General features: G+C 35.0%; 2 protein-coding genes across 2 annotated transcripts; one reads left to right on the top strand and one right to left on the bottom strand.

Moving 5' to 3' along the window:
- Positions 1–1,498: 1,498 nt before the first annotated feature.
- LOC18611592 (NDR1/HIN1-like protein 13) lies at positions 1,499–2,311 on the top strand. Its single transcript, XM_007047929.3, has one exon. The coding sequence runs from the start codon at positions 1,499–1,501 to the stop codon at positions 2,309–2,311; it is 813 nt and encodes a 270-aa protein (XP_007047991.3).
- An 8,419-nt stretch (positions 2,312–10,730) lies between these two features.
- On the bottom strand, positions 10,731–13,714 carry LOC18611593 (putative trehalose-phosphate phosphatase J). Its single transcript, XM_007047931.3, has 12 exons — positions 13,419–13,714; positions 13,035–13,312; positions 12,785–12,925; positions 12,612–12,683; positions 12,376–12,468; positions 12,228–12,284; positions 12,022–12,123; positions 11,825–11,902; positions 11,670–11,739; positions 11,345–11,415; positions 11,162–11,254; positions 10,731–11,040 (listed from the first exon to the last, which is right to left on the bottom strand). Exons 1-12 carry the CDS (start codon positions 13,420–13,422, stop codon positions 10,972–10,974), a joined length of 1,128 nt encoding a protein of 375 aa, XP_007047993.1. The 5' UTR covers positions 13,423–13,714; the 3' UTR covers positions 10,731–10,971.
- Positions 13,715–24,534: the final 10,820 nt, after the last annotated feature.

Genomic DNA, 24,534 nt, shown 5'->3' on the forward strand with positions numbered 1-24,534 from the left:
ATTTCTTCTAAGTTGATGTTCTACTTCAATATTAATCATTAATGATGATTTTTATGTAGGAAATGTATAATTCTGTACTATCTAGAAGTATGACGATGAGTCATCTTCTCAGTCGAAATTCGATCCACATGCTTGGACTGAAGCAATTGGAAGAAAGGAGACTACACGCACTCATGTGTATGGGTTTGGCACTCGTGTCCCTACGATAGCTTTATTAACTGGAACACAATCCAATGTACCAACATTTGAGTTTGCGTGTGACCTTATCAACTCAAACTTTAACAGTCCAGCAAATGCATTGAAAGAAAAAGTGAAAAATCTTGCATAAAACTTGAATAAGATATATGAGAAAATACATGGGGAAATACGTGAAGAAATAAGAAATGTGATGGCGGAAGGCATGAGTGAATTTATGGCACGTATGGAAACCATGTTCATGAGTAATGTGCGTTTAACCCTTGGCGATGCAGGACCTTCAAGACTTGACAAGTAAGAAAAAAAATTCCCTCACATGATGTATAATTTTCAGAGCAAACACTTGGATACTTTTTAAGGATGTTATGTTTAATATTCATATGTATCAAACTATATTATATATTGTGTGTTAAGGATAATTTCTAATTAGATGTTAGGACTTGAATCTCAATTTTGTAATGTGTTTTTCTTTTATATATTTTAGAGTTGAATGCGGAATTAAATTTAGTATCGAAAACAAAAATGATAATTTTTCTGAAAATTTATTATAAAAATAATAGATCAAAATATTTCCAACTAAATTTTTCGTTGAAAAATTTTCGTTGGAATTGCCTTTTCCAATGAATTTCTAAAAAAAATGGGTAAAAATTCAAATTTCTAACGGATTTCCAACAGAAAGTATTACCCACGAGGCTTATACCGACGGAATGTCCAACGGACTTTTCCGTTGGAAATAGCCAAATTTTTTGTGGTGAGTGTGCCAACATGCATAATTAATGAAGGTTATTTTCAAATGTTCACATCTTTTTCCAAACATTAGGTTTCAAGTTCAAAAAGCATATTTTAGATTTGCAATGACTTTATGTTGAAATTCTCTAATTAAATTATTAGATTAAATAGGAAATTTTTTCATGTGGAAGAATAAGGTTCCGTTTGTTTCTTTTCCTTGATCACATAGTTAGGGTATTAAAAGGCCCAAGTTTAACAGGTTGTTACCATATGATGGTGATGCATGGCATAATGTGATTAAGAAATAACCAATTCCAAGTCACATACTCAAAAATAGACTTCTATTTTTTGACCAAAATTAAGAGGAAAGACTAGTTGTTGTCTTCATTAACTCCCTTATTCTTTAAAAAATGCGTTGTCTTTTCCAAATCGTAACCTCATTTCATTCTAACCACAAAACCAACCAATCAACATCCATGAAACCACCTCTTCCCATGCAAGCCCTAAATTCCTCCTTAACCTTCAACCTCTTCACCTTCGGCACCCAACCTTTTCTTTCGCACCCCATCTCCCCATGGAGGAGCGGGTCGCGCCTTCTGCCGAGGACTCTCAGTGGCAGTCGTCGAGACCCGAACCTACCCCCAGCACCAACAACAACGACGACGACAACCTTTACCTGCAGTTAGCTCGCCCTCCAAGCTCTCTGTTAGCAACCTACGTTGTCCAAGTCCCTAAAGATCAAATATATCGTGTTCCACCTCCTGAAAACGCCCTCATCGTAGAAAGTTACCGTCAGGCGGCTGGGCCGGCGAAGAATAGGAAGAGGACATGTTTCAAGTACTTGATATGGATTGCTGTCGTTTTGGTTGTCATTGGAGTTTTGGTAGGCGTAGCCCTAAAGATTTTGTACGATTCTTTTACTCCTAAGGCTCCCGTTTTCTCTGTTTCAATGCTCCAAGTCAAGAAATTTGCGGATCATCCTCCTAAATATGATGTCACGTTGAAAGTCCATAACCCAAATGAAAAGATGGGAATCAAATATGGATCAGTTGATGATGATGCGAAGCTAATTTTCTGGACGAAAACGCTTGGTGCGGGACAGTTTCCAAGCTTGTATCAGAACAGCGGTGATTCCAACGTTGTACATGTTAAACTAATTGGCCCTGAAGATCAACCGGTGCCACCCAATATCCAGCGTAGTATGAACGACAAAAAGCCAAAACATCAAATCTTTTTAGCGCTTAAGTTTAATTCACCATTGTTGCTGAACGTTGGGGTATTCAAGATGTGGAGTAGAGACATGGATGTCGAGTGTAAGTTTAGGGTGAACACGATGGGGGAAGGAAGCAAAATTCTGTCCCAAGATTGTAACACCAAATTGTCCTAAAGATTGATCAGAAAGGTAATTAATAATTATGAAGCTGTGAAGAATTTCTTTGTTTAATTATCATACGACATATTGGCTTATTTCATGTCAAAGAAAAAAAGGGACAATATATTGAATCCTTTTGGTGAAGAGGTACATTCTTTTCTTTATTTATTTATTTTTTTCAACTAGAATATTTGTACATACATATAGTTTAATTCTGTTTCCCCCCTTTTTCTGACATCAATGTTAAATTTTGCCTTTAGGTATGGCCAACAAACCTTTTCAGATCGCTCCATGCAATTTTATCCTTTTCTTTCATGTGCTTTGTTTTGATGAAAGGGATTTCAACTTCAAACCCTTTTATTTGGACGAGAGGTGTGTGACTACAAATCCGGCTATCCTTATTTTTTAAATTCTTTCTTCTTCTTTTTTTATTTTTTATTTATTGAGGGAATGAGGATTCGAACCCTACTCTTTAAATAGAGGATCATGTACCAACCGATGAGCCAAATACTCAATTACATTTTTTTTATTTTTTTATTTCTTTTTTATAAATATCTTTAAGCGTGTACTGATTTTTTTACTTGTAATTAGTGCCTAGAAATTGGTTACCAATGGGATGGAGGTGTTTTACAAAGCTTCTAGCTTTGCATTTTTGGATCTGTTTATATGTATAGGTTGCCACGCACAAGGACAAAAGATACATATACATACATATTGGTATATTTATTTCTACCAAATTTAAGAGAACATAATAGTATGCTGATATTAAAAAAAAAAGAATTTTAACCATCAGCAAAGAAAAATTTTATTCTTGAAATCTTGCAAATTCTTGAAACGTCCAACATAAACCTTTTACTTTCAATTTTCTTCTCGAATGAGTAGAGAGAAGAGGATTGAATCAGAAATTTCTCTTTAAATTATATATATATATATATATATATATATATAATTATATATGTTTCCATTCGTCTTGGGTCTTAGCATTTGTTTTGACCCAAACATCTTTTATTGGACTTGGTCCGGCTATAGATTTGGACTTCAATGTATAACGAAGTCATTTTAAAGATAAAATATTTTTAAATCGGGAGAAGGGAGATTTAAATCTTACTCTTTAAAAAAAAGATCATGCATCAATTAATGAGTTAAATATTTGAATATAGTTGAAAGTTTTGGCATTCCTAACAAATATGTTGAAAATTGAAATTTGTCCTTAACATAAATAACTCAAACTTGATTTGGAATTTGTTACCCTTTTTTAGACGCAATTTGGTACAACATTGAGATTAATAATCCTGAGATTGAAAGTAGTGGTGATAGTTAGATTGAAATTAGTTGTGAGATCACATGTGTTCGGTGAAAATGACAATTAAGGACAACATAGTACAATTATCATATTAGATAAAATAACAATTAGTATTAACTAATAATAGTTTATTAAATAAATTAAATGAAGATTGTAATATGTCAAAACTCAATGAAATGATTACTAATTTTTTATATATTGAAATAAAATGAATATATTAGTTACTAATGTATTTCACATATTTATGAGCAACAAATTATCCTATTCTCAAAAATTAAAAGAGTGTTTATATACTTAATTATGACTGCATTAATCTATTTATTTTCTAGAATTAATTGTGGATTTTTTATTTACTTATTAATTTATTTGATAATATATTAACATATTTATATATTTATATTTTCTTATTATTTTTGTTTAATTATGTAATTATTTATTTATTTAACCTTATATTTTTCATATTTTATTTAGTAATCTTTAAAAATAATAATAATAATTATTAAAAATAATAAATGACAAATTATAAAGTTGAAGTCAAAAATAATTTTATCTGTTACTGTATAACCAACGGCAAAAATAAAAGTGATGGGTGCAAAATGAGAAATAGGGAAAAAGGGTTCAGTGCGATTTAACCATTGCACTCTTCTCTTTTATATATATATTAAAAGATGATTTAATTAATCTCGACTCATATGTCATTTTAAATCTCTTACTATTAAGCAATAAACTTTCCATGACACACTGACTTGTTTCGAACAAAAAAACCTGTACAATTACAGAAGAGACCGCACAACACATACTTATCCTACATTCTAACCTCGGAGACAACAATGCATGGATTAAAAAAGCCGCTTGCCCTTGAACAAAAAGATAAAAACTATGAAATATTAATTTTTTAATATTATTAAAAAAAATTTTAACCATGTTATGAAACTTTTTTAATTTTTTTAAATTGTTAAAAGCTATGAAATATTAATTTATTTTTTGCAAATGAAAAAAATTGAAATATGAATTTATAAATATAAAATAATATCAAATTACATTTTTTTTTTATAAATTTCGTGAAAGTCAAAAAAAGATAGGGCAAAGTTTTGGGCCAGGACAACATTCAACGCGTGAAGTATATATCTGGAGGCCCATATTTGACGCTAAGGGAGCCCATGCTGCAACGTTATGGGCCAAAACCCGGCCTGGATTTTTTAAAGGCCCCAACCGAAACATTCATCAAATAAGACTAGGTTTGTCATAAAATGTAAAAACAAAAGGCGAATTGGAATTGGAAGTTTCAGCGCAAGTGTGTAATTAATCAGCTGCAGTCAATGCTTCAATTATGCCAAACGTGTAGTATTTATTTAAATAATGATGATTTTTACACATGCCATCGAATTCCAAAAACCTTCATTTTCCTAAGCTTTTTTTTTTCTTCATTTTCCTAAGCTTGACTTGACCCATTTTCACATGTCTATTCCCATATATGATTATCATAATGGTTTTCTTTATATCTTCCCCTCCTAATTGTAAACACATGCCATCGAATTCCAAAAACCTTCATTGTCCTAAGCTTGACTTGACCCATTTTCACATGTCTATTCCCATATATGTTTATCATAATGGTTTTCTTTATATCTTATCCTCCTAATTGTAATCTGCTTCATGTTAGTGGTGTGCAAAAACCAGGATCAACCTGCCTCTATATTTTGAAAATTTTCAATTTAACTATAATCTACTTCAATCATTGACTTGGAATTATTTCTGATGAACATTGACTTGGAATTCAACACCCATCAAAAGAGAAATAAAAAAATTACCAAAGACTTGGAATTCAACTCGGTCTAAACCAAGTTGACTGATAAAATTATGGTTAATTCCTGCTTCTTTATGTTATTACTTTATCCTAAATCGCTGCAACATGGCTAATTCTTTAAAACATAGAAGAAACAAGAAAATGAAGAGGGAAATTAGCTATAGCTGAATGCCTGTCATTTTCCCTGGAAAGATCTGAAACCAAATTGAGCACCAAAGCAGAACAATTATTGTACAGGGCAGGGGGGATATTTCCATGTAAACGAAAGCAAGTAGCTTTAAAAGCAGGTAGTACTTTAAACGAGTGTTGTATTAAGGTGGAAAACTTTAAAAAGAAGCATTTAACTGTTTTACAACGAATGGGGGATATATGGGAAACTTTACAACAGGAGTTCTGCCTCTCTTTTTCTTCTACATATTAACCTAACTACTTTACAACTTAGTAATTATGGAAGTTTGGAAAGCAGCCTTCTCACCTTTTCTTTTTTCTTTTTTTTTTGGCCCTTACATGCACTTGCACATGGTTAGTTGGAAACAATATGCCCTTCTTTATGGGGTTCAATGTTTAATTATTAGAATCAACAATATTTTTGCTTTCTTTTCTATTTGTTTAATCCCATATATAGCTCATGCTTTAACAAATTAAAAGCTAGATTAAAGTATCTGATTTATTTGTAATACTTTCTCAATGCAAAGTTGTTTGAAACTGGCAAATTGACACCCGCAATCACCACAAGAATTAAAAATGATTTTGAGTACGATCATGTATGATTAACGTAAATCACGTGAAGTTGGGTCCGCACCATCAATTTCTTGCCTTCGATTAATTTTCTTAATCTATATATTATGAAGAGAAAAGGAGTTCCAAGGTGGCGTGGTACAACACTTAATTATTTCGACAATCACAGCCAACATAACAAAATTGTACTTTAGTTTTTATGATATATAACAAACAAAATTCATGCCTATTGAAGTTACCTTAAGCCAGTACTTTGTTGATGAAAAGGGAAACCATCCTTTTGTTTTTCCCTCCTTTCCTTCTTGTTGCTTCTGCGCCTGTTTCATTCCTTCCATGCATGTTACCTCATAAAGTTACTGCAAGAATGGAACCATGAACTCTTTTACACGTAGTCACGTACCCCTTTTACATTTTCTCCAACTCAAAATAAACGCTTTCTTGCCTTAAAAAAAATGCAAAACCCTACCAGTGACCCATCAACACATTCACAATTATTCAGCTCTTTTTCTCATCAATCTCTTTCATGGCTTCGTCTGTATTATCAGGGGGGGAATGCTGACAGTGTTCGAAGGAAGGACCCAATTTTTCCACTTAGGCACTACTCAGTTGTTCCCCATAACATGAGCATCTGGCTCACATGGGAATCCATGTGACGAACAAGTTAGGCACATCCGGCCAACGCTCATGATTCATGAATCATGATCACCACACACCCCCACTTTGGAATATGTACACATATAAATTGTTAATGTATGTACACGTACGTATATCATTTCAAGACGAAACCACCAGCCCACCACCCTCCCCGGCCATGGCTCAACCCTCAAGGTGGGGACCCGTTCTCGAGAGCATCACACGTGTTGCGAATCTCTTTTTATGTGTTACCATGTAGTTGACACGTACTCTAGAGGACCATCCCTCTTCCATGGAACATGAACTGTGACAACTCAATGTCCCAAAGGTTCCTCTCCCACGCCGTGTTATGAATCTAACAATGTATATATACCAAAGTACGTATACATGAATCACCATTAACAATAAGCATGGCCTAGTTGTTGTTCATGTCAAAGACTTTTGTACTTGGGATAATGTTACATGCACTCCCAAGTTTTACCTCTCCAAGGCCTCCACCTAGCTAGACTATACCTCTATCTGACGAAGGTTCGTGAAGGTAGGAGCATGGCCGCAGTTTAAATGTGACAATAATCAGTCAAATTCTTTGTCAATTGCCTTAATTCAATATTGGAAATAACAATAGTTAAGCCTTTGCACATAAGATCAGATTTACATATCTTTTCCAAGAAACTAAATGTCTTGAGCAACCAAGGAAAAGGATAGGCGGAAAAGAGGAGGAAAGAGGTGAGATTTTAGCAGAGAATGAGCGAGGCATTTGGAGGGGCAGGTGTCTCCCTTCCCTGCCAATAATTGAGGCTTTGCCAAGACTTAGTTTAATTCAGTTAAGGCACCAATCATGGGGGTTTGAATCTTGTGGACTCCATCTTTCCACGTACGAAGGAGCCGAGGTAGTGAAAAGGCCTTGGAACCATGTTAATGTCCCTATTCAAAAACCAACGTGGTTTTTTTTTTTTCCTCACATCAAACAAACCCTTTAAGTGGATTCCAACTCCTCATTCAACCATAGATTCCCATCCTTGGTGGTGGGTTTCCCTTTCAAAAACCTAACCCAAAATATTATTATTCATGCTCAATTCAAAACAAAGAAAATCAAATGAAGCAGAATTCTCTGCTCCTCTTTTGTGGGGTTCCTCCAAATCTAGGTACCCAATGGGTCAGACCTGTTCTTCTGGTTGAGAGCAATGGCTATTCTTCCTCCCATATAGGGACTAATATAATTTATATCATAAGCTAATGGTCTACATTGCTTTGTGGGGTTTCAAGAGGGATCATCCATGTTTCGACCCTTCCTCCAATGGAGTTTCTGATACATGTTTCTTGTTCCAAGAACAAACATCGGCGCAGCTTTCTCGAGTGTCAATTCAAATAATTTCTTTTGGTAGTAGTCAAATAATTTGTGTTTCACGAATTTTTGCAAGTGTTCTATTGTGATGCCAACTCAATTCCTTTTTGTTTATAAATCAATGAGTATCTCTTAACGCTATTAGGACAATTATCCTTTCTTTCTGATATCCCTTGTCTGACAAAAGGATGTATGTAGATTTATGGTATGTGAAAATACAGGCAGCTAATAATAATATGGGACAAGCAAAACAGATTAATGTGGACATGTATACTAGTACTTCACAAATGGAAATATACCCCTTCCTTTTCTCTCTTTTGGCAGCACATACTACAAAATTTAATAATTTATTTATTCATTGAAATTTCCTTTTCCTATAATAAAAAAAGTTTCAATAAATTCATGATATTTACATCATTCTACAATATATAACTATTGACTGAGCTCAGCAAAAACTTTTGGGTAAGATATCTTCAAATGCTCTCATAATAATTTTTAGAAAGGCTAGAAAGTCAGCCTAGTTGGTTCACTTCAAAAGATAACTTTCTTTTGATACAACAAATTCACGAGCAACAATTGGTACAAGCTTCTTTTATAGTATAGAAATCACTTCATGGATCTGACAAGCATATTGCAGCCTTATAGTTTACAGTTCCCTGTGTTTGCAACAATTATTGATCTAACAAACATCGAGAACAGGAAAATTTGTCTCAACTACAGTATCAAGTTGCACATGAATGTAAGATTTTTTCAGCATTGACCAAAGCCAATTGTTTCTACATGTGGTTAATTGTCTCATAAATTATTGCTCACTCTACCTTCGTGCTGCAAGGAAAGGAATCAAAAGAGAATCCACATAGAATCCCAGACGGTATCTGAATTATCTGTTTGATTTAAATAAAAGAAGAAAACACTGTTTTGGCAAGGTGAAGCAGGCGCATGTTGTTAAAGAAGAGAAATCTTTTCCAATATCTACCTCATAAACTTATCCTTTTGACTCAGCAGAGATACAGTTTTAAGTAAAAAATAAAGGGATATTTGATCCTAAAATGGGGCCTGCACACTGCCAAAATCCTCCATGATCCAATCATCAATGGCCGTGATTATCTTATCTCCAAAATTACTGATCCATCCATAAGCTACACAAAAGAAAAAAAGGCCAACTGGTCCTTTTGCTGCTTGATAGCTTCCTATATTGCCGGTTACATGGGATGCCACTGAATCTATACTGGATTGCATGCAGATTCATAGGCTTTCTTGATCAATAACAATACCACAAACAGAAATGTATTAAACAAAATGCCAATTATCGAGGACTTTTTACTTTCCAAAACAGTTGTCATATGCGAAATATAATGTTCATTAATATATATAAGATCAATAATGGAGGAATAAAAAGCTAGCTAACTAAGCTATGTTCTGTTCTGTCAAAAGATGATTCCCTTTTCTCGGTCCCCTATAAATTATAACGTCAGAAAACAATAGATAAAAATTTCCTATTGAGGGCATTTATGTTTTTTTTTTCTCTCATTTGATCTCCACCATTATGTATCGTATCAATAATTTTGTGCAGCTCTGATAGGAGAGTAATGGAGAAGTGATGAGAGTGCTCTGGAGACCACATCCGATTCTATTCTTCATTTCACTCCAAAATGAGACCTGGAATATTCTTCCTAACTTTCCTTTGAAAATTGCTGATGTTAGAGATTCTTCCTAACAAGTTTTCGAGAGAACCCTCCCCCCTGGTGGATGTAACCCGTGGAGTGGAGTTAAAGGAGGCTGTGAATCTAAAAGGTGGGAACCTAAAGGTCAAAAAGATTCACCTCAATCATACTATAGAATAATGCAACATTTCAGAGGCTGCTAAATTGATTACCTTCAAACGAAAACTTTCGAGAGACAATATCTTCTCCGCCCTGAAATAGTGCAACCTGGTTTTGGTTTAGTTGTGGAATGTGCTAGCTTTTTCTGCAGCACCCTAGTTGACAGTAGTTGCCCTGGCCCTTCACATAGTCACTCACTTAAGAACCAGTCTGTCTCTCCAGTAATGAAGAAAAATAGGTAGGGTAGGCTTTTAAAAAAACTCAATGTTGTTTTTGTTTTTGTTTCATTTTTCAAATGTATTCAGTATTCAGGATTCACAGGTTGGAACCTGCTACAGAAGAAAAAGAAGAAAAATTTGAGTCAAAGCAAAGCAGAACTTAATTAAATTGGCAGATGGATATGCAGAAAAATGGTAGGAACTAGGAAATGAATCAGACATTTTAACCTTCTTAAAAGATGCATTGGTAATTTTAAATAACTGAATAATTTTGTAGAACAGACATAACCTATACATGACTTGTATCACATCAAAATCAGACTTTCAATATGCCAAATCTTTTGAGAGGAAGAGAACTCCTCTGTCACAGGGGTAAAGAAAGATTGCGCTACTTTGAGTATGATAATTCTTTAGAAGGCTATGAATCTGCTTAATAATTTTCTATCTTCAGAAAATTTTAGATTCATCATAGTCAAACTGATGGTTTGTTTTATGTGTATTGGGTTTTTCATTGCAGAGCAACCTTAACAGGTAAATGTTACTGAGAGGAAAAAGAGATAGACAAACAGATAAAGAAAGTAAAATTTCTATGCATAATGGACAAGTTGCCATGCTACAAATCTTTACCCTTGTACCCAGCTAGTTACAAGATGTACAAGGCCTTCAAGCCACAAGACAGAATTCTGTATAATCATTTTTTCCTTCTTGTTCATCTTTCCTTATCTTGAACAAGAGTTCACTACATAATCTAAAATTCCACCCTTTCACAGTTCTTGCAAGAGTGGAGAAATATTTCCATAATATCTTGTCTTTACATTCTGGATTGAGCTTGTACAGATAATTGTTTCCATTCAACCAGACGCCGTAAGAAGTCCATAACCTGCAAATTAAAAGATACAAAAATTATGATTAAGTTACACAACCAATTAGCATTGGCAGATAATAGAACATTATCGTAGCAAAGAAGGAAAAAAATAGTAATAATGTTGTTTGGAACTTACCTCATCTGGTTCTTGTAAAGAATAAGATGCACTGGTGTCCTTGGGAAACTTGGAGACAAGAATACCAAAACCTTGTCCTCTGTCTCTCAATATCTAATAACAATGAAAAATCAAAGTATTAGCAAAGATGCACTTGTTCAATAAACAAAGAGATGCTTGGCTTTGATTTTGAGCATTGGATACCTTAAATGCATCTTCATCTGTGCGGTCATCTCCAATGTAGACGGGAAAAACATCGGTACAGTTAGCGAATCCTATGGAAAAACATTTATAATAGATGGTTAGTGATTAGAGAATATCATGTCTTTATTTTCTACTATTAACAAAGTTCAAGTGAAATAAAGTAATGATGTGGTGGGGGTGGCTGCTATTTGAACACTTTTGGTTTTCCAAGTTTGGATTTATATATATATATGTATATATATATGCAAACACGAATGCACACGTTCAACAATCAAACAAGTTGTATTTTAAAGAATATATATACTAGTATTAAAGTAAAACTTACCAAGAGACTCTAACAAAAATTCAAGGGCTTTCCCTTTGTCCCATTTGATTGTAGGACGGATTTCTAAAACCTGCATCGTACAAATAACACCCAAAGTCAGACATCTCTCACTTAAACCTGTATATGGATATCATCAAAGTTTTATCCATCTTTACCTTTCTCCCTTGAGTAAGTCGAAGCTTGGGGTACTCCTTTAAAACTGACCTAACCTGCTGTGCCAGTTCAGTCCATTTCTGTATTGTAAAGCAAAACTGTCAGATGCGTTTAAAGGTGTATAGCAAATTCCATGTAAACAAATTAACAGTTAGTTGTGATAATAAGTTAAAAACAGTAATAGCTATTGGCTTTTCACCTTTTCATCAACGCAACGAAAGTGTACAGAGAGACAAAACTTGTTATTCTCCACCTTAGCTCCTGGAGTTGATTTGGTAGTCTCAACTAATTGTTTGTATACCTGGAAAGTTCATGTCGAGTTAAAAACATGTCAACTATTTGAAGCTCTTTGCCTTTAATTCACATTGAGGGATGAAATGAATCAAGATTGTGAAGAAAACCAACCTCATCGATCATGGGAAGAAATTCACTAGCTGGTTGGAAGAGAACAGATTCACTATCCTGGAGGAAAAACAAGGAGTAGAGTTAGGAAAAGAGAAGGCACAAGTTGTTTTTTACCATTCGGTGAAAGTACTAATGCAAGTTCACTCACTTTGTTAGATTTGGAACGTTTCTCTGGCCCTTTAATGTCCATGCCATGACTTCCAGCGTAGTACAGCTCAGCTAATTTGACAAATTTATACACCTACAATTTGCATAACAACGAAACAACTTACTGATTTTGAAACCGTAAATGAACAAAAACAGTGACTACTTATCCTGAAGTTTTTTCAGTATCAAATTTGTTTTCTGAAAATAAAAATCAAATTTAAGGCCTGAAAAATGTACCTTGTCTCTGCATCTGCCACTCACTATAGCAGTAGGGAAACACTTGGCTAGCTTTCTCACTGTTTTTCTCATCTGGTTCCACAAACATGAAAAGTTAGTAACAGAAAATTTACTGATGAAAAGAACACGCAGAAGATATATACAAAGACTGAGCACGGTTTCATATAAACTACCTTCTTGGACATGAAAGCTCGATCTGGATCCTCAACAATTGGTGAAAGAGTGCCATCGTAATCAAGAAACATTACTATTTGTTTCCCTGTCGATGCATCTATTATCTGCTCAAACATCTCCAGGGCAGATGGATGTTGTAGCTGAAAATTTTCCGTCAACCACAATAGTCAGAATCATTATTGTCTAATAACAAGAACACCAGCCAAAAAAAGAACCTTTCCTGAAGGCTTGCAATAGCTTAGCACTTACATTCCAGGAACTTTGGTCATCGATAAGGGAAGGTGTGGATTTTATATGAGTAGGAGAAGAAGCTCTCATGGAATCAACCCATGCATTAATTCTTCCTCCAGCATTGATTTCAAGGTTTTGAAGCAACTTCTTTCTTGAAATGGAGATATAGCCAGGGGGTGCTGGCGGTTTTTGTGCTGATACGGTCATTGTGATTGACATGTTGAGGACAGATTTTGCATCAGAGATCACATTTTGACCAGCACCCATGTTCCATGGTCTTTCTTCAAAGAAACTCACTACAAGAAGAACAGCCCGCATCAACATTTATGGTAAAGCTTAGCTACCTTAAAAACACAAAACCCACAGTTTTTATATTCCCCCAAATCCAAAAACAAGACTTACCCATTTCTGGAAATTAACGTAGTTCAAAGAACACCTCAAACTCAAAAAGTGTTTGGATGTTAATGTTAAGGTAAAGAAAGAGAGTTCAAACTTCAAACAGAGGAGTTTACAGAGTACTCTGTTTTTTTTTTTTTTTAATCCTGTTGAAGCCCAAAGATTAAGGAAGTGGAACCAAATTGGAAGACTAAAGCAGAAAAACAAAGTCACAAATATTTGTCAAACAAGCAAGAAAGATGGATAGAGAAATAATAGAGAGAGAGCGAGCAAAGAGAGAAGAGAATGTATGTGAGAGAGACAGAAGGGATTGAAGCCCATTTTATAGCAAACCAGACACAAACGGACGAAACAACGATGCTCCGGCCCCCTCCCAAACTCTTAAAAACATGGGACCCACCAAAGCTTGTAGGTCCCACAATCCTGTCCCGCCCCCCAAAATCCTGAGTTTTTTTTTTCCCCCGAGGGCCCCACCTCCACGTGGTCCCCACTACTTTTTGGGAGGTTGGGGAGAAGCCGGAGGCAAACCAGAGGAAAAAGGGAAAGAAAAAAAATGTAGAAACTTTGCAATTCCCATGCCGTGTTGGACAGCCGTCTTTGGCGATCACCAGGAGGAGTAAAAGGGTTAACAAGGCTGCTAGCAGTTATGCCACGTGGACGACAATCCTTGGTCGACTCACATCTTGTGACTTTCTGCCACGTGTCTAGACCAAGTCACATGTTAGACCCACGGGTTTATGGGAGTTGTATTTCTTCAAGTGGATCCTCAATGGGAGGATTTTGGATATCCAACACCAAAGTTTCATTGATACCCTTAAATGAAATGGAGAAGCTGAATTTTCCTATAATGGAAATGAGCGTTATTTTATTTATTTATTTATTCATATATTTTTGGCTGTTGGAGGGGTCGCTTTTTCAACGCCCCTTGTAAACGAAGTGCAAAACTAACAACTCAAAACCTACCCTGTTAAGCAAAACCAGTTGCCACCTCTACAATTATAAGATTTTCCATAAACTTGCTTAATGGAAGCTCTCTTTTATTTCTAGACTGTAGGCTAGGGTTATTTATTAATTGAAACTAATTTATAATTCTTTACGAACTTGTCTTTCTTAAAGGTAAAACTAAATAAATAACCACATATATTCACATGGGCCAAACAAATAATTTATTTGGTACATCCTCCTTGGTGAATTGGAAAGCGCCAGGGATTGTCTTGCATTGAATTTAATTACGAGAGACGTATGACTTTAACCCTCCCCACCCTATTCCTCATTTCTAGGCCAATAAGCTCCAATTAATTTGGTATCTGTTAAGTTTTTCATATCATCCTAATACCTTATTTCTTAGCCAAATCTTCACTGATTCACGTCCAATTATATCTTTAATTTGTATGTGCTAAATTTTACTAAGCTGCTCACAAATCTAGGAAATAAATTACACTTAATGCTACGTGATTAGTATATTTAACTTGTCAACGCATTATTTGGTTGTTGTTGTTCTCGATTAATGAATCTCTATTAATTGTCTTTTTTCCAGTATACAAGCAGAACTCTAAACCTAAGCCTTCTTTATCTCACTTTCTTTATTAAGCTAGAACTAATGTGATATTTCATTTAATAATAATAACAATATATAATTCAGGCTACATAGATTTCTAATATTTATGTTTAGATATCAACAATTGGGATATGTTAAACTTTCGATAAAAATGATTCGTCTAGAACTGTGAATTAATAACAATTTGTTCGAATTGTTGATTTAATTTTCGAATATAATTAGATTTGAGTTCTATCTTAGGCAAATCAAAAGAAATTGAAATGTTTTGAAAATCATAAGATTAATTATAAATAACTTTAATGCAAATAATAGAGAGGTGAAAGACATATTTTATCCCACTTTTATTGTTTTGACTCCATTTGTAACCTTAACTACAATTTAAAATACCAGCTTGTTCCCTAGTGAATCAACAATGACAAATTTCTCTGTCAATGCAAAATCCCAATTGACATCGAAATTAAAATAATGAGTAAACAAATATTTTTGAAGGGAAACAACAAAACTTAACAACTGGAAACCCACGATCATCAAAGTTTGAAAAGAGAGGAAAAATGCACAAACTGTAACACGTGTCTAAGGCTTCCCATAATTTGCAGTACTTGCCTTAAAAAGGGGCTGTACCTTAGCCAGTGTACAGCAGCCACCTGGCCCTAGCACTTTAAGGGTTATTTATTTGTTTGAAAATAATATTACATACACAGCGTCTGCCAATGGTGACAAGAAAGTCCAAGAAAATGCTTGCTAGGTTTCTTTCTTTGATTGGTCTTTAATTAGTCAAATGCAAAAAAATTATTACATGACTCCTTACCATTCATTGTAAACTTATATATCAAGACACACAGTTGTCATTTCAATATATATATATATATGGTAAAGTTATTGTTATAAACGTGTGGATCCATGTATATTGATAAGCAACTTTTAATATTGTGTCCTATATTGATTTGTTGGATCTTACATTCAGCTGACATGGTGTGAAAAACCTAAGTAATATATGAAAATAAGTGAAGAAAGAGAGAAACAAAATTTTTTAAGGCAGTGGGTAAAAGAGACAAGACAATCCCGGCCGTCCTCACTCTTCTTGTTTCTCTACTATGAGTTTTGTCTTGAAAATAGAGAGAAAACAGTCGCTGGCCATGTCGGGGTTTAATTTAATTTAATCCTATTTTGTAGTTTATTCTTGCTCTCTCTGTTGTTTGTTTTGCTTCAGAGAGGCCACAAGCATTAGTCAACCAAGATTACTTGCATGACAAGGATGTGAATGAGAATATAAGATTTTGTATATCCGTACGTAGTTCGCCTGTTAAAATAAGAATTTGATATGGCAATTAAGAGGATAAATGAACAAGTCTTTCTAAATTGAAATCAAGAAATACGAATTTTTTAATAAGGATGTTAAATATGAAATTAATCCAATCGAACTGGGAAAGGAATACTTGGAAACCTACTTGTAAACAACGGGAACAGATTCTCCAAAACTTTGACTGAAGCAACCCAAGGAGACTGAGGAGAAGATTTGAATCTCATATTTATTCTGTTAAAACGTAAGAGATTCTTATATTATATGGTCGTCAGGTTTAGAATTACTCACATGCCAAAGGCGGAAAAGTGTTAAATTATTGCAAAATTTGATCGAAAAGAACTTTCGGTCATATACTTTAGTGATCAAAAAAAAAAGGGAAGACTTTATGAAGATGGAAGATGCTCCCGAACTTCTGATTTTTAAGTTTGATCAAGAAGAAAAACTAAGGCAAAAAGTGAAAAAAAGTTGTAAAGAAATATTTTCTTAATCAAAAGGTGAACCCCGTGTTCTTTGCCTAAATCTCCGCTTTTGATTCTTTGTATTCTTCTTCTGTTTTCAGTTGTTAACAATTATTCATTCTTTGAGCTTTTTTAAATTATGGCTCTCTTCCTTGTAATTTCGCTTGCTACTTGCCAATGACAAATACATGTGAATTATATCCCTAAAGAATCAAATTCCATCATCAGTTCATTGTAATGCTAATTATGGTCAAGTCTACAAAGAATATTTAGCTTTAATTTCATTATTAATCCATTTTAAGTTTTTTTTTTCTTTCAGAACATATTTTAAGTTCTTTGGTTTCTTAATCACCATTTTTGTTCTGTACATGTGATTGAATTATGCTTTCGTAATAGGAAGTAATTTATCTCATTTCAAAAATCTCACGCTACTCATCTCATATGTTGAATTTGTGACTTTTAAAATTAAGTTTTAATTACAATATTTAATACATGGACCAGGGTTTCTTTCAAAAATTGTAACTACTATTGAATAATCCAGTGGGGTAATCTTTTAAGCAACCGTGTTATTCGTACGAATATTATTATTTCGAGGGCAAGCAGCATCGTTGGCTAAGAGCAAATAGAGCATAGATGAAGTAAATAACAAAGAGTTATACTTATTTTCAGTCCTAACGAAACAAACAATCAAGCTTTTAGTTTTCTAATATAAAATTAACATGCCACATCATAATTACTAATGATTTTATCGTGTCATTTTGCTGAAAAACTACAAGATTAATTTTGCATGATCGAACGTTCTTAGAATTGATAAGATGAGGAAGAGCTACTTTCATTTATACAACTGAGCAGGACCTAAGAAATCTTCATATGTATTCCAAAAGAACAACCTTTTGTACATAGTTGTCAAATTAAGAGGGGTTTAAGAGAAGAAGGTGTTGTTTCTTAATTAAATTGAGATTTAGAATCTTGCTAATACATAAATCACAATATAACTCAATGGTTACTATTAAAGGGAAATGTGAGAGCAAAGTCTTCCTCTTCCCATCACTAGCCAGACAGAAATCTTCGTTTTTTTCACTTACAATCTCACCCATTAATTTGCTTTTCCCAATAGTATATAAAGAGTAACTAAAGTGCAAGCCGTCTGCCCAACAAGAAACATCCACGGATCCCCAACAGAACCCAGAAACCGAACGTGTTGCACACTTTGTCTCGATTGTAAGCTAAGGCAGAGCTTCTCGTCTCTCCAGGGACAATAGCCACGCAGGTTGTTGTGTTCAAAGGCCGACACCGCACGTGTGCCTAGCCTAGGGACATCTCCTCCCTCTTGGCATAACTTTTAGCCACGTGGCATCACATCAACGACTGTGGGGTTGATACGTTTTGGGGGGACGGGCCCATCAATGAAAAGAGCCACATGTAGGAGGAACGAGAAGCCACTACGACGGTCGGCGGATTCTGTGGGAATCAAAGCACGTCAAAGACATGAACAGCCCCAGAGCCAAAAGCCCCTCCCCTCCCTTTCACATGCTCTCCAAAAATGGCTGGTGCTGCTGCCTTCGAGTGTGTCTTGTTTTTGCACTTTTTTAACGTAAGAGCCTCCACCACCAAACGTTTTCCCTTTTCTTTTTTTTGTTGTTGTTGTTTGTTTGTTTGAAAGAGAGATTAAACAACAACAGTTGTTTTCATGCAGTTCGAGGTGAATATTTGCCTGCAAAAAGAGCTTAGCTGCATGCTGGAGTACTGGACATTGTAGTAGGTATTGAATTGAATGAACTCCAATTTATGTTTCTTTGATTCTTTTCTGCACATGGCTTGCAATTGCATGATGTCAAATCACATTATGTATTACGTGTTTTTGTGCCATCCAAAAACAAATTGTCTCTCTATTATAAAAATGGACTGACCAAAACAGAGTCTAGGTATATTATTTTCCCACACCCTTTGTACTTGCCACCCATGTTCTGATGTTAAAATGACCTATCCATACTAATCACTAAAATCTTTTGGTATAATTCCTAGTCGTATAATGTTGACCCATACCTCCTCATAAATTGATATTCACTTTTTTTTTTTGAAATGCTGTACTTTTATACCTTCTGAGATACCAATCAACAATTGATATACAGACATCATTTTTTATACATATAATTTTAATTATACAATAATGTTGGAAAATTGCGGAATTGTCTCTAAAGAATTGCCCAAGATCTAACCCAATCAATAGAATAAAGAAAGAAAGAAATCAAGCACACCCACAAGAACACAAGAATTTACGTGGTTCAGTCTTTTGATGACCTACGTCCACGGGCACAACAACAGAAAAAAATCCACTAAGAGAAAAATCAGGAGATTACAAGAAACAGTCTCAAACTCATAACCCTTATCCCACGTACACCTAAATCACTTTCTCTAAATCTAGGTGATAAATATTCTTTAACCCATAGGGTCCTTTTATAGTATCAAATACAATAACCTTATCTTAATATAATTAGGAATCTTATCCTAATAGAATTAGGAATTGTTATTCTAATCTAACTAGATTTAAAGACTATTTTATAAGGTATACTAATTTAATTAGAATTAAACAATCCTAATTAAATCACAATTCAAGACTATCCTAACAAATCTCCACCTTAGGCTTGAATTCACCAAGCTCCACCTTACGAACCAATCTCTGTCGACACCGCCACTGCCCCAATGGGCCTCAAGCACTACGAACACCGATCAAGTCCAAGCAATGCTTGAACTTTATCCCAGAAACTGACTTAGTTAGCATATCTGCCGGATTTTCATCTGTAGCTATTTTCTTTACTACAATCTCACCTTTAGAAATAATCTCTCGAATGAAGTTACACTTGACTTGGATGTGTTTGGTTCTCTCATGAAACATCTGATTTTTTAGTCAAATGTATAGCACTTTGACTATCACAAAACACAACTGTTTGTGTTTGTTCAAAACCAAGATCACTAACCAAGCCTTTAAGCCACAAAGCCTCCTTCACTGCCTCGGTCACAGCCATATATTCAGCTTCAGTTGTAGACAAAGCAACGGTTGATTGAAGAACTGCTTTCCAACTGATCGCAGACCCTGAGAGAGTGAACACATACCCCATTCGAGATCTTTTACTATCTAGATCACCAGCAAAATCTGATTTGGAAAAGCCAACCATATTACGACTAATGTTTGCACCTCCTTCACACACTAAGCCAACTTCAATAGTAACTTTAGGTGTTTTCACAAGCTCCCATGTTTGATCCCAGTGTAGAGACTCAATCTTGTTAGAAGACTCGGCATATGTAATTTCCTCATGATAAAAGTAAGGCTCATCAATCTCTACTTTCACAAATAAAACATAAGAATCATAATCACCATCAATACAAGTAATGCTTCGTTGAGATACCAATTCTTGTACCTCTTGCAATTCTTTCTGGATTTCACTATCATCTCGCACTGTCACAAGAGCATTGATTTCAAGCTCCACCTGCTTGCCAACTTCTTGGTCTGATGTGTTTGCAATTCTAGACTTTATCCCACAAAGTAATGCAGACTTGTCAAAGGTAACATCCCGACTCACCATAAACTTGGGGAACTTACAATCAGTACACCACAACCGATAACCCTTCACCCCATATGCATAGCCTAGGAATATACACTCTGTCGCCCTCAACTCAAGTTTACCATCACTCACATGAGCATGAACAGGACAACCAAACACTCTCAATATAGAGTAATCAGCGGGCTTACCAGACCAACCTTCCTTGGGAGTCTTAAATTCAATTGCAGTTGATGGAGACCGATTTACCAAGTAGCAAGCCATGTTGATAATTTCTGTCCAAAATACTTTGGTTAGGCCAACATTTGAGAACACGTATTTTGCTCTCTCCAAAAGTGTTTTCTTCATCCATTCTACAATATCGTTTTGATATGGTGTTTTGTCGACAGTGCGATGTCTAACGATTTTCTCATTCTTGTAGAATAGACCAAACTCACCTTTGCAAAATTTCAAACCTTTGTTTGTTCGAAAGCTCTCGATCCTTTTCTTAGTCTGCTTCTCGATCAATACCTTCCAATGTAAAAAGGTGGTTAACACTTCACTCATAGCCTTTAGAAGATACGTCCACACCTTTCTTGAAAAATCATCAATAAAGATCCACATGTATAATGATCCACCTTTTGATGCCACCGGATAAGGATCCCACAAATCTAAATAGATGTAGTTTACTGTACTCCTGGTTTGATGAGTTTTAGTGCCAAATTTCACTCTATGTTGCTCACAGAAATCTAGCTTTCCACTCTTTTGACCACACAGCAAACTACGCTTACTTAGTTTTCTAATCCCTCTCTCGCTCATATGACCAAATCTCATATTCCATAAACGTGTTACATCATCTTCAGGATCATTAGATGAGACCACAGAAACAGTTTCAATGATCGTGTTTCCCACTAGACAATAAAGGTCACCGGATAACTTGCCCTTCATGATAGTTAAGGCTCCTTTAGATACATTCAAGACACCATCTTGGCCACTATATTTGTAGCCCTTCTTATCTAACAAACTCAAATATATTAAATTCTTTTTCATGTCAGGGACATGTTTTACCTCAAGTGTTCTTACCATACCATCAAACATCTTGATTCGAATTGTGCCAATCCCAACAACTGAGAGAGAGAAATCATCTCCTAATTGTACAGTGCTCATATCAACAGATTGATAAGTTGTAAACCAATCACGCCTAGGACATATATGAAAGCAACAAGCCGAATCCAAGATCCATGTATCCATCAGGTTACAATTAGTAATTGCAAGAACATTATCAGTTTCCTCAAAAGTATCAAAGTCATCTCCAACCACGTTTGCAGTATTCTCAGACTTATTGAACTTTTCATCATCCTTGAATTTGGCATAGTCTTGACGAAAATGCCCTTTCTGACCACAATTCCAGCAAGTTTTCCCTTTTGCTCTAGATTTACCTTTTCTGTCTAAGCCTTTCTCTTTACCTCTACCTCTATTTACAACCAAACCCTCTGCTTGATTTTCATTCCGAATACCACCAACTTTCTTCTTTAATTCCTTGGAATTTAAAGATGCCCTTACATCCTCGAAAGTGAGAGTGTCTTGGCCGTATAGTATAGTATCCACGAAATTTTCATACGATGGAGGCAAAGAACATAAAAGAATTAGGGCTAAGTCTTCATCCTCAATTTTAACATCGATATTCTTTAAATCAAGAATAACTCTATTAAATTCATCAATGTGGGTATTAACGGATGTACCTTCACTCATCTTGAGAGTATACAATCGTTGCTTCATATAAAGCCGATTCGTCAAGGATTTGGTCATATAAATACTTTCGAGTTTAAACCACACTGCAGCAGCAGATTCTTCATCCGTGACTTCTCTTAGCACCTCATCAGACAAAGCAAGGAGAATAGCACTATGTGCTTTTTCCATAAGGTCATCTTTCTCACTATCAGATAAATTCGAGGGAAGATGCTCTTTTCCCTTTAGTGCCTTCAACAGTCCTTGTTGCACTAGCAATGCGCGTATCTTAACACGCCACAGGCTGAAATCGTTTCTTCCATTAAACTTTTCAATCTCATACTTGGTCGACGAAGTTGCCATAGCGAGATTCAGATTGACCCAAGACCTTGAAGCTTTGATACCAGTTTGTTGGGAAATTACGAAATTGTCTCTAAAGAATTGCCCAAGATCTAACCCAATCAATAGAATAAAGAAAGAAAGAAATCAAGCACACCCACAAGAACACAAGAATTTACGTGGTTCAGTCTTTTGATGACCTACGTCCACGGGCACAACAACAGAGAAAAATCCACTAAGAGAAAAATCAGGAGATTACAAGAAACAGTCTCAAACTCATAACCCTTATCCCACGTACACCTAAATCACTTTCTCTAAATCTAGGTGATAATTATTCTTTAACTCATAGGGTCCTTTTATAGTATCAAATACAATAACCTTATCTTAATATAATTAGGAATCTTATCCTAATAGAATTAGGAATTGTTATTCTAATCTAACTAGATTTAAAGACTATTTTATAAGGTATACTAATTTAATTAGAATTAAACAATCCTAATTAAATCACAATTCAAGACTATCCTAACAAATAAGAAATAATATTTTTCATATCACAAATTTCACTTTTCTAATGTGAAAATTTAAATCATAGACCTCCAAATTAGAGTGTGGAGTTTTTACTAATAAGATGTCATGTTGTAAACGATTTGAATATTAAGAGATTTATTTTGACTAATTTAATTTGACGGATGGCATTTTATGCTTAGCTGAAATTGAGTAATGAATTCCAAATTAAGGATTTATTTTAAAAGTTTTGAATATGAAAAGCAGATAAGATAAGATTTATAAAATAAAAAAGAATTACCTCAGATTGAATAAGTCAACATCACATATATCAAAAAGGGAGAAGAGAACTGACTAATGCCCATTCGGTCTTCTGGTTCCATTATATATCCTTAAAAGGATTTGATACACAAAAACGAAAAACAAAAGACCCGAATAATGCAGAAGTCCTTGGGTGCATGTATCTTAACCTTCAAGCAGCAGGTTTGGTCAGAAAAGAATTTATGCAAAAATGAACTTTGACAATGAGTCTTGCATTTGGTACTATGTGGGTGTGGTCTTTAACCATCTGTTTATAAAGAGAGCCCATGCTCCGACCCCTCTGTGGGGTTTTTGTCAATGCGTCTGCATTCGAGAAAAATGGCTTATTCAGATAGTTATTCTGTCTCGAGTGCAAAAACATGACAATAAAAAAATAATTCTTTCCCCACTCGGTGCTCGACAGCTTCTGTTTTTCCCTTCTTTGTTTCTTTAAGTGAACCAAGTTGTACCTTCCAAAAAAAAAAGTGAACCAAGTACAGCATTAATGTCCATTTAATATTACTTAATCAGGCTTTTTATTTTATTTTAATTTGTTTGATCATCAGCAGGTTTTGCTCTTATTTCTTTCTGTTGTTCACACGAGTGTAACACAGACAAATGTGAAAGTTATAATATGCTCCTAAATGAAACAGAAGTTATATTGCATCATTTCTTTTCAGTGGAAGAAGGATATATACCTAACTCTTTTTTGTAAGATTTGCTATTTTGAAATGAAATAAAACAAGTATATATTTTGATCACATTTGTTTTACATCAATCTCATCATCAACTAAAGACAGGACTTGTGAAATAACATCAACCATGGAACTTGGGCCTTTGGTTAAGTTGCCAACCCACGCACTCACATCTTCATTATCAACTATCAACAATGTGAATGAATTGGTACTTTTTTTTTTTCCTTTTGGTTAGAGAGGGGTTAAGTCAATGATCACAAGAAAATCTGTAATTTTGGGAAGGAGGGGAAACTGTAGGTGAAAATAGCAAATGATTTTCAAGCCAATGACTTGAAAAAAGGTGGGGAATGGAAAAGGGCCAAGGCAGTGCAATGAGCTGGTGTCAAACACGACTGACTATGAATTGAGGGACGTTTTGGTGGGTAGTGGATTTTTAGCACAAATGATTGTAACTCCTGGTGGGGCAAGCCAAGCAGGCAGGGCTAATCCAACTGGCAAAACCATCTGTGGCCGACTTCTCTCTGCGCATGCAGCTGACCGAACTTTACAGGTCGGCCCACTGTTTGACACGTTGGTTTGACCAGTACTGCTGACCCACATTTGGCAATTGGGCTGCTTTCTCTCTTCGTTTTCCCTTGTCTGTTAGATTAGATGGACAAGAAAAACTCAAATGGATTTGAAACTAACATTCAAGTCCT

This window comes from Theobroma cacao, chromosome 1 (genome assembly GCF_053813885.1).
Source record: "Theobroma cacao isolate CCN51 chromosome 1, ASM5381388v1, whole genome shotgun sequence".
Classification (NCBI taxonomy): Eukaryota; Viridiplantae; Streptophyta; class Magnoliopsida; order Malvales; family Malvaceae; genus Theobroma; species Theobroma cacao.